The 15,250-nt window shown below is 40.5% G+C and overlaps 1 protein-coding gene across 1 annotated transcript; it reads left to right on the top strand.

The window, feature by feature from the left end:
- The first annotated feature begins 3,650 nt into the window (after positions 1-3,650).
- On the top strand, positions 3,651-14,641 carry npy4r (neuropeptide Y receptor Y4). The gene is made up of 2 exons (XM_086044980.1): positions 3,651-3,740; positions 8,323-14,641. Exon 2 carries the CDS (start codon positions 8,396-8,398, stop codon positions 9,665-9,667), a length of 1,272 nt encoding a protein of 423 aa, XP_085901106.1. The 5' UTR covers positions 3,651-3,740; positions 8,323-8,395; the 3' UTR covers positions 9,668-14,641.
- Positions 14,642-15,250: the final 609 nt, after the last annotated feature.

The following is a 15,250-nucleotide window of genomic DNA, read 5'->3' as shown; positions in this document are numbered from 1 at the left end:
CGAGAAGCTCTAAAAAAGGCTGTGTTGAGACAGGTGCGTGAACGAAGTGTGGAAATGTGCCCACAGATTCCAATGTCTATTGCATGGATGGGCAACATTGCAGCTGGCGACCACACTATGGAGGAAAAAAAAAAGATGAATATTCATTCAAAGTGTTCTATCAAGAAAGGGGGTGAATGGGTGGAGGGGGGGGATCCTGGAGAAACGGTTAAAAGTCCAAAATCTGAAAAAATATTGAAGAAAAAAAATATGCAGGGGGTTGACTGTAGTTTGAAGTTGTAATATCGCCAGTCACCACTAGATGGTATGTCTTGCGCTGATACTGCCCTATGCTACAGTGTGAGTAAGCCTAATATTTTTATTATGGATTTGGAATGATATGCAGGACAATCAGTGCATCAATAATATTACAATTTATAGTGAGTTGATTTTTGGAAGAAAGAAAATTAGTTTTTGCACTTAATGTTGGTTTATTGTTCAGCAGTTTTGTGCCGTCCTTGAGTATTGATTTTTATGCTAGAGCCCTTTGTACTGGAAAAAAAATACAGTATGTGTTTTTTTTTTGCTTCAAACACTTTATTGTTGGGTTAGGATAGCGGGTTTTTTTTCTATTTATGTTTTTATTATCAAAAATAAAATATATTAAGAGCATTTTACACACATACATGTATTTTTGTCCATATTTAGAATAGCATTTTTGTCAAACATCTAGTTAGGAAGTTTAAGTGCCCATGTGCGCCCCAACCTCACCCCACCCACCGGCACCCAGTAACAGCGGTGTCGAACTCCGGTCCTCGAGGGCCGCTGTCCTGCCTGTTTTCCATCTCTCTCTCCTGCAACACACCTGTTTCAAAAGATCAGCTCATCAGCAAATTCTGCAGGAGCCTGATCCTGATCCCGATCGTTTGAATCAGGTGTGTTGGACGAGGAAACCTCTAAGGCATGCAAGAGGGCGGCCCCCGAGGACTGGAGTTTGACACCCCTGCGAGTAGCACTAATAAAAAATTGTAACCCCCCCACACCAGGACCCCCCCCCCCCCCCCCCCCCGGGTCTCCATTATTTATCCCTGGTCTATTCTCCCGACCGTTTAAATGCCTGCTTTATTTGGTTATGCCTGCTTTATTTGGTTATACCTGCGTCAAACACACTCATTTTTCCTCCTTCTACTCGCTGCTGATGTTGATCAAAGATTTTTTTTTTGAAAACCCCTCCAAAAGGTGGGTTGCCATGACAACCACCATTACGCCTGTGATATGGCAGCAGTGTAGCTATTTGTGTCCTGTGATTGAAAGCTCGATTCCTCCCTCATGTAGAACACAGTGGATGAATTAGCTTTCAATTTGTGTTTATCCCATTACATGTACTGTATTCATTACACACACACACGCACACATGCACACCCACTCACCATATTCCCCTGCATAATTAGCCTTAACTACAAGTGCGTCACAGTCTAGGCTTCAAAGATAGATGTGTGACTTATTTGCATACTGTATGACAATTATGAACGCAAACCATAGTCTTTAAGACCATTGTTTGCATTATATGAATGTTATACCTATTCCTATCCATGTAACTGCCAAATTTCACAATATTACTAAGTTAATCTATACTTTATATACCTCTTAACATCCCTGCACTTATATTATAATATACTGTATCACTAAAGGTATATACTAGTGCTATGAATATAGTGGTATAGTGTATATATTTCTATGATTCAAATTACAGTTGTCCTAAGTCAAAACATTTGTATCTGAAATAATATTGTACTTTATTACAACAGGCATTAATGGTATAATTATACAGAAGTTAAAATGACTGTTTTTGTCATCACACTGTTTTCTTCAACTCAATGGTCATTATGTTGCTCCTTCTGTTCTGCACGCCTTGGCCACATGGGGGCAGTAGAATCCAGACCGAGCATTATAATGTACACTCCACAGAGACAGGAGATGCCACAACTTCTCAAATGTAATATGACACTGTAAAGTAAACACTGTTGGGTCAAAAAAAAAGTGTTGGGTCAAAAATAACCCAATTTGGGTCAAAAAGGGAACAACTTTCTGGTTTATGTAGTTGTTCTTTGCAGAGGATAAATGGGGTCCTTATTCATATAAGATATGCTATCAGGAGAATATTTAAGATTCAGTAATAACGCAATACTATTGCGTTTTATTGCAAAACTTTTGTGTTTTAACGCAATACATTTTCATTTTTTATAAGATAATTATTGCAAAATAACGCAAGGTTAGTTTTAGGAAACAAAGACTTCCACTTCCGGGTCGTTTAAATGTATACGCTGGTTGAGATTTTTTACCATCTAAAGATGTCCCACACAAGGACATACTTCGCATGCAAAGGGACAAAATGTTAACAGTTAGTTAGCAGAAAAAAATGCTATCCTGGATTACACGTACAAGACAGGCTGGGTGTGTTTCTGTCAGTCAGTGAAATGCCGTCCTTGACTCCTGTGGTATTACATGTGTTGAACCACTAGAGGGCAGAATATGCATGTGCAATGTGACTACTGGGAAGCACATGAACAGCGTTGTGCAGGCAATTCATGAAGGTGGCTCCGTTACTTTTTAAAAGAAGCCAACACAACACGTTCAGTCTGTACTTGATCCAGTTAGGGACGAATAGAGGGACGAATAGAGGGACGAATAGAGGGACGAATAGAGGGACGGACGAAAATCCACTTCCGTCCATGTTTAGTCCGTCTATTTTAAAAAACTTCTCGTCTGCCATCCCTCCATCCACAATGGCCGTCCGTCTGGGACAGATGGACGGACCGTTCCGTCCCTCGGACTGAATGCCCAGCTCTGGTCATTACTGTCGTATTCATTTTTCTTAAGAAAAACATGTTCAAAAACAAATGTTGGGCGTATTTGGGAATGGTTGAAACGAATTGCTTTTCATTTCACCGTGGAAAGGTGATTTGCAATACAAGCATGGTCACGGTATGGATTAGACTGCATGGCACCACTGTGTATGCCTGTGAAAATTGTTATATTGCCTGGCTACATGTGTTGCCCCACTGTTTGAGAACAAATACCCGCAGCGTAAAGGGTTCAGAAATGCGGCGATTGATGCCATTCATTAGCCCATCTCTCTACGACATTTTCCATTGCGTGTTAGCATTGGCATTAAGTTTGCCAATAAACTGCTTGAAGACTCTTTTTTGAAGAATTGTCCCCTCATTCAGTCTTCCCAAATTGCTTCTTGTTGTGAAGTGAGTTAGTGCTATTACTGAAATTTGAGCTCGCAAGTCATAGCAAGAAAAAGCCTTTTGAAGCCTAGGTAGATTTAAAGTGTGATGAGTGAGGTAGCTGTCATCCATGAGGTTTAGTGCAGAACGAGAAATATATTCCGATAGTATCAACAATCCAACCCTTGCCAGAGTAACTCCTCAGTGTTCGGTAAACTTAAAAATTCATGATTTCTGGGTGCCTCCCGTGCACATACAATCTGCTTGCTGCTTTTTTGTAACATCCAATGCTGTCCAATTTTGCGGCATGTCATTTCCAGGATGCAATTGAATACAATCACCACAGTGTGACAGCAGAGCTCGGCGCACCGAGGGTCTCGGCAACCCAGAGGGCTCCATCAGCCCAATAATAGCCAAACTCCTCTCAGCTCTGCCTCTCACTAAGGCATTACGCTCTTCAGGATGCTCTGCTCCTTCTCCAACTCTCGTTTGTGGATTCGGAGCTGCTTGGAGCGTCAAATCCAAAACGTGAGTGCTTGTTTTTTCACACAAAATGTGGTAATGCTTATCTTTCATGTAGATTATTTGTATACATACATTTTTTTTTTTTATAATTGAAGCAGTTACAGAGTTAAAAAAAAAAAATAATAAGTAGGTGCATGTGCAAATGTTAGATGTTTCTTTCCAACAACAAGGCAGCATTTGTATGTATGCTTTCTAAGAATATGCATCCACTTTGTGCTTAGATAAATGTATTTCCAACAAGTTACGCATACTGTGATGAAAAGATATCATTGAAATGTGTGGTGGAGCAATTGCAGGGACGGTAACACGCACACACACACACACACACACACACACAGTAAACCCCAGCCGTGAATAATGAGGCTGGGATCATTATCTTGGGTCAAGCACTTGGTCGACTGCTGTTATCCCACATCTGCATTCGGAAAGGTAGGAGGGACTGACAGTTTGTGAATAGCATCAGTGGCCGAGCATGCATGTGGAAATGCTGAGAGGAAGAGTTGGACACGTGTGTGCACATGAATTCACAGATAAGCCATGCAGCCGTGCAGTGAAGGAGGGGGAGATATGTGCTGATGGTGAGCACAATTTACAGTACATGACAAAATACTGACAAATGACAGATTTATTTTACCGCTGCGACATATTGAACGAGAATTGACCTTGTCATTTTTAATGGCCTGTCACCCAGGCCGCCAACATTTTTGGAAGTGCGAAGCTACTTCGTAAGTACTGATTAAGATGAAGGGCTACCAGTTGCATACACACTTCTGAATGAACTCATTTACTTGTATTATTTGGGGGTAAATTATGATTGCTGCACCTGCTTGTTTTCATGAACGCTTCAGTGGTCATGGATTATGATGCTGACCTTTGAACTATTACTTTGAATTGTCATTTCCAAATTGAAGCAAGTGGGATATAAGAAAGAATATCAGCAAAAAAAAAAAAGTTTAATACAGAACACTAGTAGGTAGTGGTATTTTTTTATTTAATTTTTTTAGACTAGCAACACAACAAAAAAAAGGAGCTCACAGGTGAGCTATTTTTAGAACCGGCCCGCGAGCTACTCGTGGTCCTTGGGGGCTACCTATATTGGTGACGCCCGGTCTATTGCAAGACTGTAATCACAAAAATAGATTAGGATTGGAAAGGCGCAGTCAATAAAAAAAAAAATCAATTCACTTCAATCAATTTTTAACAGTTGGTCGTTTTATTTTATTGAAATACGGTACATTTGTTAACTGATGGTCGTATTTCATTTTAATGATATTTTTATGGTCTTATTTTGAGCTGAGCTAACATATATGTATTTCTTCAATATCATTTTAGCAGTTTAGGTATTTTATGTTAATATTTGATTCATTTTTATCCCTGGGTTCTGTCTTATTCTGAGCTGTTTTTATTTAATTATGGTAATATTCTGTCTTATTATGAGCTAAGATGAAAACCGCCCGCCCCCCCCCCCCCCTCTTATTCCTCTAACTAATGCATGACTGTAAGTCACAAAAAGCGCTGCAGTCCTACAAAACTAACCTGTCTTTATAAATAACGTCTGATATGACGGCCGTTGGTGTGAAGTAATCAGAGACATCAAGGGACCCGCACTGGTGCCAGTGCCAATTAAAATGTAAATTGATTAAAAATGTATGCCGCTCAACACATGGGTACTACAAGCAATGCAACAAAGTGGGTGTGCGTGGGCTGTGCGGATGGGTGTGGGGGTAATTTCTCCCTATCTGAAATACATCATCATTTATCTTCATTCGATTTTCAGTCGTTGTGGACTGATTTGTCGGTGATTAATGCCCGTGCTTTAAATGAGAAAGGAAGAATATGGTGGACACTGTGGTGCCAGGTCACATTGCGCTCAAATACTACAGTAGAGACTTAGCTATGCTCCCAAGAGTGTCACATTGTTAGAGCAGTGAGGGGTTTTTTTTCTCTCTAGGACTTACGCCGTCTGCTCTATAATGGCTGTTTTTTTTTTTTTTTTCTAGTGTAGCCACATCAATGTTCTGCCACCTCGCCTGCAGCTCGCTCAACACGCTGACACAGTGCGTTAGTAATGATGCACTGTGAAGTGACTGATAGCAACTAGTATGCGCCTTTAACGCAAAATGACAGGCTCATTGTATGTGCCACGTCGGATTTACACGGCAAAGGTTTCGGGGGGGGGGGGGGGGGGGGGGGACGTAGACAATCCATTTTTAGGATTCTGACAATGTCATGCCCTTTTGTTTTGACGTACACATATTGTGCTACGCGGAAGGCAGAAGTCTCTGCCGGCGCTGTGGACACGGTCCGTTGACTGTCATCATGCTCTTCACGTTCAGCCTGACTGAGGGATTACACATGTCACATACAATCCAGATGGATTAGCAAGTGTAGTGTACATGATGACATACGTATAGTCGTGTGAAATCTTCTTTTAGAGCAGGGGTGCGAAACCTTTGTTCCATCATTGGCCATCAATCCCTCTGTTGGAAATGTGTTATTGTCGTATTTTATGTTTCTTTTTTTTTAATGCGTTGAGTTTCAAAGTGTCGTACGGGGGCTCTCTCTATAGTGTTACTCGAGAAGAATCATTGCCAATGTACAGTTCAGTTGTATTTAACCTTTTAGATCGATATGTTTGCACCAGGGTTAAAAATAGTTTTAGATTTTTCATGATAGTTTTTATTTCATTGTGACTTTTGAATTTCAAATTCAGTTAGTGTAAATTAGTTTTGAGAGCAAGTTTGATAGTTTTTATTACTTCTTATTTTTTCAAAATGCTTCATTTTAGTTTTGATTTTATGAGTTTTAGTATTAATTTTAGGGATTTTAAAAACAATATATGAGCACAGAATTTCTTGAGTGCAAGACAAAAAAAAAGGCCACTGTGTAAAAAAAGTCAACTGCAATTATCAAACAACTGTTTGACCTTCCTTTTTTTGAACAGACGTACAGTCTGCAATAGGCATTTTTGCTATAAATTCCTTTTAGTTTGTTTTACATACTTAAGATATTGTTTCAGTTAGTTTTTTAAAATTTTATTTAATCAATATTTAAGTACAGGTTATTTGTTGCAGTGGCTTACAATATTATTAAACATATTTTAGGGATAAAACCTATTTCCTGTTTTTGATAAACACGTAGGCCTACTGGGCGGCACAGTGGACGACTGGTTAGCACGTCCGCCTCACAGTGCAGAGGTCACGGGTTCGACCCTGGCCCCGGCCTCCCTGTGAGGAGCTTGCATGTTCTCCCCGTGCCTGCGTGGGTTTTCTCCGGGTACTCCGGTTTCCTCCCACATTCCAAAAATCATGCTTGGTAAGTTGATTGGACACTCTAAATTGCCCCTAGGTGTGATTGTAAGTGCGGATGTTTGTTTGTCTCTGTGTGCCCTGGCAACCAATTCATGGTCCCCCGCCTACTGCCCGAAGACAGCTGGGATAGGCTCCAGCACGCCCGCGACCCTTGTGAGGATAAGCGGTATCGATAATGGATGGATGGACGTAGGCCTACTATGCTGCAGTATTTGAATGTTGGTCAAGATGGTCCTCAGAGAGCCAAGTACTTTTTTAGGTAGTATCCATCCATCCATTCATTATCTATACCGCTCATCCTCACAAGGGTCGCGGGGAGTGCGCGATCCCAGCTGTCATCGGGTAGTAGGCGGGGTACACCCTGAACTGGTCACCAGTCAATCTTTTATGTAGTACTTGTTACTGAATGTATTACCAAAACACTTGGCCAATAAGGTGGGAATTTGAAGCTTTACAGCATTTTTTTTTCTTAAATATTCCACTCAAGGTATCGAAACACTTATGAATTTGTCATATGGCAGAACATTTTGGACTCTACAATGATTTCACACAAGCATCCAAAGTAATGTTAGCACCGGTGCTATTAATGGTGTCTTGGCTGGTCCACTCCATTTTATAGACACAATAGAAGGCACTCTCAGGTCGCCACGGTGATGAAAGAGACAGTCTTTTTCTTTTAATGAGCCAGTGGACTATTCAAATGTAGCTGCTGTTTGAAGGTCAAATTACATGAATCTGCTTTGTGGTAGCGTTATCGTTAAATACAATCGACTGCAATAAAGCTTTAGGTATGCACCCAAAAAAACGGTAATTGTATAATATCGCAACTTCTATGATTGGTCATCAATGTTAAAAGTGATTTTATTTTATTTTTATTTTTTTTTCTGGTCCTATTTCATTTTATTATGAGCTACATTGACAGACACATAAGGCTTATGTTTATTTTAAGAGAAACGATTGTCTTTTTTTTTTTCATTATTTTTTCAAGAATTTATTATTACTGTATTATTATGGTCATTATTATTGTTATTCTAAATAAAACCCTCTCCAGAACCAAAGTGGAATTTTTCTCAAAATATTAATTGAGCTGTTATGTCCACCGAATCCATACAATTGCATTTATGAACAAAGCAATTACGGTATGTTCGATTTTTTTTTTTTTTTTTTTTCGGTGACAAACGCAAAAGCATGGATAGCATGTTTTTCCATGCAACCTGAGTCAGATCTCTCAACCTGTGAATGATTGTTGTTGTGTTCTTCCTCCTCCATCACAGATGCCGATAACATGCTAAGGGTTAAGATGGATGTCCTCATCCTGGGGCTTGGTGACCCTTAAGTGCTGGCGAGATGTCCTTCAGTGGCGACGCTAGCCAGCCCCCCCCTTCCGCGCCGTCTCTCAACCACACGTCCTCTTCACGGCCGCCGCCGTGGGAGGAAGCCGGCTCGAACGAGACTCTGCTCCCAGACCTGTCAGGTCTGGGCCCCGACGAGCAATGTCACACGTCTCCCGTCCTCACGGCGTTTCTGGTGGCGTGGTACAGCGTCACAATGGTGCTGGGCCTGGTGGGCAATGTCGGCCTTATCTGCATAATTACTCGGCGCCGGGAGAAAGCCAACGTCACCAGCATTTTCATCTGCAATCTGTCATTCTCTGACATTCTGGTGTGTGTCTTCTGCCTCCCTTTCACACTCATATACACGCTCATGGACCACTGGGTGTTTGGGTCACTGCTGTGCCGGCTGGTGCCCTTCATTCAATGCATGTCCGTGACCGTCTCCATCCTTTCCCTGGTTTTTATCGCCCTGGAGAGACACCAGCTCATCATTAACCCGGCTGGCTGGAAACCCAGTATTCCGCAAGCCTACACGGCAGTCGTCGTCATCTGGATTCTGGCCTGCTTCACCTCCTCGCCTTTCCTGGCCTTTCAGCTGCTCACGAACGAGCCCTACGCCAACGTGATCCTGCCGCAGTCTGCTCCATATCACGAAACGTCAGCCCCTCATCACATCCGGGTTGCTAACTCATCCGTGCTTCCGAATTCCCTCCATTTTCACAACCTTTACGCGTCCTTGCACATGGAGGCCTGTCTGGAGCACTGGCCCTCTCAGCGTCACCGGCTGACCTACACCACGTGGCTGCTGCTTTTCCAGTACTGCGGCCCTCTCGTTCTCGTTCTGCTGTGCTACGTCCGAGTGTTCGTGCGCCTGCGTCACCGCAAAGACATGCTGGACCGCGCCAGGACGCCCGAGAGCCAGCGCATGACCCACAGCCGTCGCATCAACATCATGCTGGTGGCCCTGATCACGGCCTTCGCCCTGTGCTGGCTGCCGCTCACCATCTTCAACGCCGTGTCCGACTGGAACCAGGAGGCGCTGCCTGTGTGCCACCACAACCTGCTCTTCTCGCTCTGCCACCTCCTAGCCATGTCGTCCACCTGCATCAACCCCGTCATCTACGGCTTCCTCAACTCCAACTTTCGGCAGGAGGTGAAGGAGATGCTCCAGTACTGCAGCTGCTGCCCTCTGGAGGAGGAGTGTGAGCGCTGCCCCATGTCCACCGTGCACATGGAGATGTCTCGCACATCTGTGCCACTCAACTGCAGGAGTAACTCCGTTTAATCGTCGAGATGGACACAAATCTCCTTTCACTACTTTTAATGGAGCTTCAAGTCTTTTCATAACAACAGATTACGAGACTTTTTTTTTCTCCAGGATTTTAGTGCTAAGTATGTAGTGCAGTGTGCTGTTTGATGCTCTAATACAGCGGTGGGCAATCTATGCCCCACGGACCGCAAACAGCCCAATGACCATTGACATCATTGAGAGTCACATGATATTTGTTCCATCGATCAGGCTGATTGATCTATGTGGTGGCCAGGGGTGGGAAAATCTTGATACCTGTGACTTTCCTGTCATTTTCACATGGCATGATAAACAATGACCTCTCAGTTACAGAGGGGACTACGAGCATGTGAGTGTTTACATGTGCGCGCAAATGTGTTTCTGGCCTCCAAATATCTTGCCGCGCCTATGTCATCAACCTCTTTGAAACTGAGAGCTACTTCTGGGTACTGTGAAATGTGAAGGGCTCCTAATACCAGTTTGACACACACTTCTCAAATAACAAATTTGATCAAATTACTTTCAATAATTTGTTGTTATTTGCAATGCGGTTTCCTCCCACATTCCAAAAACATGCATGGTAGGTTAATTGAACACTCTAAATTGTCCCTAGGATGGGTGGATCTTATTGTTAATAATTAATGATAACCATTTACTTGAAGACAGAAATTATAATGAGGAAAACATTAGGAAACAGATAACAACACTTGCAACGCTTGCAACACTTTATTTCTATAAATTTCTTTCAATGTTTACATTTTCAAATGATCACTTCTACATCATTCCCAGAAAATCACATTGTTCCATCACTGGTGAGCTATTTTTGGAACATGACGGCAGGCTACTTATGTGGTCCTAGGTGGCTACTTGGGGTCCACCGGCACCACGTTGGTGACCTCGGATTCCAGACACTTTTGTCCCTAAAATTGGTCGATTAAAATATTTATTCTTTTTGTTTTTATTCGTACTGTACATCATTTAAGAATGTGTTAATGTTGAATAATGAATTTGGAAACAATAAAACAACACAATAGTGATATTGTTTTTTTACAGTTTACATGGGGAATAGTGACCAGGCCGATCCACGAATAGCAATTGATGTCCATTTTAAATGCACTGAAAAAACATATTTATTATCGTTATTCATTTCAATCACCAAAAATTCTTGAAAAAAACAGGGACGAATCTCCATTAAGGAGTTTTCCACAAAAATTAGGGTTGCAACACCCCCCCCCCAAAAAAAAAACAAAAAAAAACAAAACACAACAAAATAAAAAATATATATTCCAAAATCTTTTTTTATAAAAGGCCTCAGATGAATCTCAGTGAATCCGCAAGTGCCGAACCACAAATTTGCGGTTGTCCTCTATAATGGACATTTAGCTATTTTAAATGTAATAATTGGGGGTTCAAATCTGAGCTGCGGCCTTCCTGTGTAGCATTTGCATGTTTTCCTCATGCTTGTAGGTACACAGGTTCCCTCTCACTTTCCAAATTCATGAATGTTTATTGAAGACTAAATTATCCATAGATGGGAATGTAAGTGTTAAAGCTTGTTTGTCATGCCTTGAGATTGGCTGGCAAATGGAATGGAATGCATAGTTGGGTGATAAATTATACATTTTAAACGATAAAGGAAAAATGTAGCATAAATGATTATATTATTTTGAAAATAAACAATTTTATATACATTATACTGTACATTTAACATTTTGACTGTGTAGTAAATTATCATGAAAATAATTATAAATAAAGATGAGCATGGATTATATTTTATTAGTAAAATTAGCTATTTTATCTATTTTACATATTTATTTTAACTTTATTTATTTATCTAACTTAATTTAAAAGAAATGCCGCAACTGTGCAAGTGAAAGATCAAATGTGCCCTTAGGCAAATAATTAAATAAATAAATACATAAATAAAATTGCCCATAATTGCCGTAATACAAAATAGCATGTTAATATGATTGAATCTTACATTGCCATGGCCTGGACTGTGAGCAGTTTTAAATTAAATGAGCCTTCATGCAGTGCTCCACTGCATCATTACATCTAACTTTCTAAAACAGGGTGTACACAAACAGACAATCGGGCCAAATTAAGCATTTTCTTTACCTTTAAATAAATTTGATCAAAGGCTCAATTGTCAGATGTCCCTGAAATATTATCTTGAGTAAATCATAAATCCTGTATTTGTATTTGTATCCTGTAAAACCCTCAACCAACTGCTCAAAAATGGCTGTGTTCACAGTAGTAAATGTTAATTATGGACCAATGAATAGACCTATACAACCAAAGACAAAAGAGGGGTTGGGAGGAGATATCTGGAAACTCTGATTGGGATGATGACCTTTGTCATACACAGGCGTGCACAAGTCAGTCGTAAAATAATTGTGTCGAAGCAAAATGGATGCACTGCTCATGCAAAAAAAACATCAATCTCCCCTAGTTTGCCATTTTAACCCTTGTGTGGTGTTCGTATTTTTCTTACTCAGCCAGTGTTTATGGGTCTGGTGGACCCGCTAGAGTTTGGGATTTTCAAAACAACACAATCGAATAATTTTCTGTTAAAATACTCAACAGATGTTTTCTACATCCCAATTGCAAGTCATATGAAGAGCAAACATTGTTAATATTTGTTGGATCACATTTATGAATTAAATGTGCTACTCATTAAATGTAAAAAAAAGAAAGAAAATACCCTAACAGTGTGTTATCACCATGAGGAGAAGGTTTCAGATATTTCTTATGTCATTTTTCTTTTGATTAAAAACTGAAAACGGGTCCCTGAGACCGGAACACCATACAAGGATTAAGATAACATATTTCTATTAAACGTCAGCCATTTCCCGCTGTCTGTAGAAGGCAACATTTTTTCCTATGTTGCTGTTCTGTATGAATTGCACCAACACAGAATGGCAGGAATAAAGTCAAGCTGGCATTTTGCTACCTAAAGCGACGTAAACCAACGCATCCTGATAATCGGGCTGAATTTGTGCACCTTCCCATGCAGTCAAAGTCACTAATTCAGATTCTTGGCTATCTCTGAAATATTATTGTGAGTGATTATCCTGTGATGTGGGGTGAGGTATGTTGAGAATGGATTTTTTTCTCTCCGATCTGCTCGAAAAACAGTCGGGCTGATAATCTGCAATGTTAAACCTGTTCAATAAATAGGACACAGATTTCGGCTCAGCCATGGACTTGTGACGTAAAAAAGGTGAAGATAGCGAATTAGGATGTGACCCTGACACAAATAGCAACTGGTTGTGCTGAATGTGTGTATAAAATGTCTCCTGAGTCATTAAGCGCAATACAAATGACAAGGATAAGAGTTTGCAGCGAAAAATTTAGTTTCCGGACAAGCTAACAGTTACCCTAGCTTCTTCTATTTCTTCTACTATTCTACTATTCTTTCTTCTTCTTTGTATTTTACAGCAGTCTGGTTGCCCTGTGACATGCTGCCTCTAACAGGTCAGTATTAGTAATACGATGGACATTTTTGGGAGGAGACTTTGGATTGTCAGTAGCGGTATTGTATTGTATGCGGTGTGCTGTCTTGGTCATCATAAGTACTCTATAGCAGTTGGAAGAACGCATGTGGTGATTTTTTTTTCCTTGTCATGTTGGTCTCACATTTTTAAAATCAGTTAAGATGTTAAACGTTTCTTTGAGTGTACCTGCTTAAATGGGACGTCAAGTCAAAATGTGTCTTTCCAATATTAAGTTCTTTGTGACTCACTTATCTAAATCAACATCCTGATAAATATTGCCTCTGTGGAGTCTGAATTTAGCAGGAAAATCTTCCCGTTTTTATCCATCTGAAGGGGCGGTCATTTTTGCCACTTGCTGTCTACTGAAAATGACATCATAGTGCCTAAGGGCTCATATAAGGGCAATTTAGGGCTCACCTGTGATGTCATCTTCTGTTAGCAGCAAGTGGCAAAATGGCGCTGCCTGAGATGGATAAAAACGGGTGGATTTTGCTGCTGAATTCATATCCCACAAACACAATACTAATCAGAATACTGTGTTTAAACTAGTAAGGTCACATGAAACATATTATTGTACACAAAAAAATTGGTTTGACTTTCTTTTTAAAACAGAGGTGGGGAACCTTTGGCTTACAGGCCACACAGCCCACAAGAGCATTCCAACCCCACACCTTGCATTTCTAAAAACATCATAAAACCTAAGAGTACAGTTTGCAGTCTCCCAAAGTGGTTCATCAACCTGACGCAAGCTGCACTGTGAACCTTATATAAGAGTGTATAGGTTTTCGGCTTAATAGTAGTCGTGGTAGTCAGAATGATCCGTTTCACACATGCATGACATTATTTTATGACATCAATATGAAATGAAACCGAGATTTTGTCTTAGAATGCATGTTATAACATAATTTGTTTCACTAAAGAAGGGGTGGGGAACCTAGCCTGTACGCCATGTACGAGCATTTGATTTGGCCCTCCATACAATTAGAAAAACTTTCAAAACATTGGAGAAACTGTTATAAAAAGCCAAACACTGAATCACAAATGCTCATTGCAATTTCTTTTGAATGTTGCATTATATTTTTCCTTTTAAGGACTTTGTAACTCAAATGATCACTAATCCGAAAAAGGATCTGTAACCCTTGTTTTAAATGTTGCTTGTTTGTGCAGATATTGCTGCATGAAGTGCTCCAAAGGCATATGCTCTACTATTAAGTATCTGTCTGTACAAGGTTAACACAAGTGCATTTATGTGATCAAAAAGGACAGAGGAGTTTTATTATGTAAATATTTCCTGTATTTTAATTTTTTTTTTTTTATGTATCACATCTGTGCTGAGAAATGTGCATTAACAGGCAAAAGCGAAGCATATGTTGTTTTGTGATAATGTGGGAAAAAAATGTGTTTTCCATGTGGAATTCAAAGCTTGCATTCAAAGATTTCTCGTTAAATTAATAAATGTCAGTATGATTTAGAAGTGACTTGCCCACCATTCTTTGTACATGTGCATCACACACACACACACACACACACACCCACACACTGATCCACATACACAACATTCTTTTCTCCATATTAACTATCCATCCATCCATTATCGATACCGCTCCTCCTCACAAGGGTCGCGGGGCGTGCTGGAGCCTATCCCAGCTGTCTTTGGGCAGTAGGCGGGGGACACCCTGAATTGGTTGCCAGGCCAGCCAATCGCAGGGCACACAGAGACAAACATCCGCACTCACAATCACACCAAGGGGCAATTTAGAGAGTCCAATCAACTTACCATGCATGTTTTTGGAATGTGGGAGGAAACCGGAGTACCCTGAGAAAACCCACGCAGGCACGAGGAGAACATGCAAACTCCACACAGGGAGGCCGGGGCCATTATGTAAAATATGTATGCTTTTCCTTTGGATGAAGAATTTTAGACTGGTTTGTGTTTACTCGGATTATATTAATATATATATATATATATATATATATATATATATATATATATACATATATATATATATTAATATAATCGACCAATACAAAAGAAGTTGACTATGAACATTTTACGATGGTCATTTTGAAATCACCTCAATAA

This window comes from Filicampus tigris, chromosome 11, assembly GCF_054856515.1.
Source record: "Filicampus tigris isolate MCC_2025a chromosome 11, RoL_Ftig_1.0, whole genome shotgun sequence".
NCBI classification, from domain to species: domain Eukaryota; kingdom Metazoa; phylum Chordata; class Actinopteri; order Syngnathiformes; family Syngnathidae; genus Filicampus; species Filicampus tigris.
Note: the sequence above shows the minus strand (reverse complement) of the source record. Positions and strands in the feature narration are given on the sequence as shown.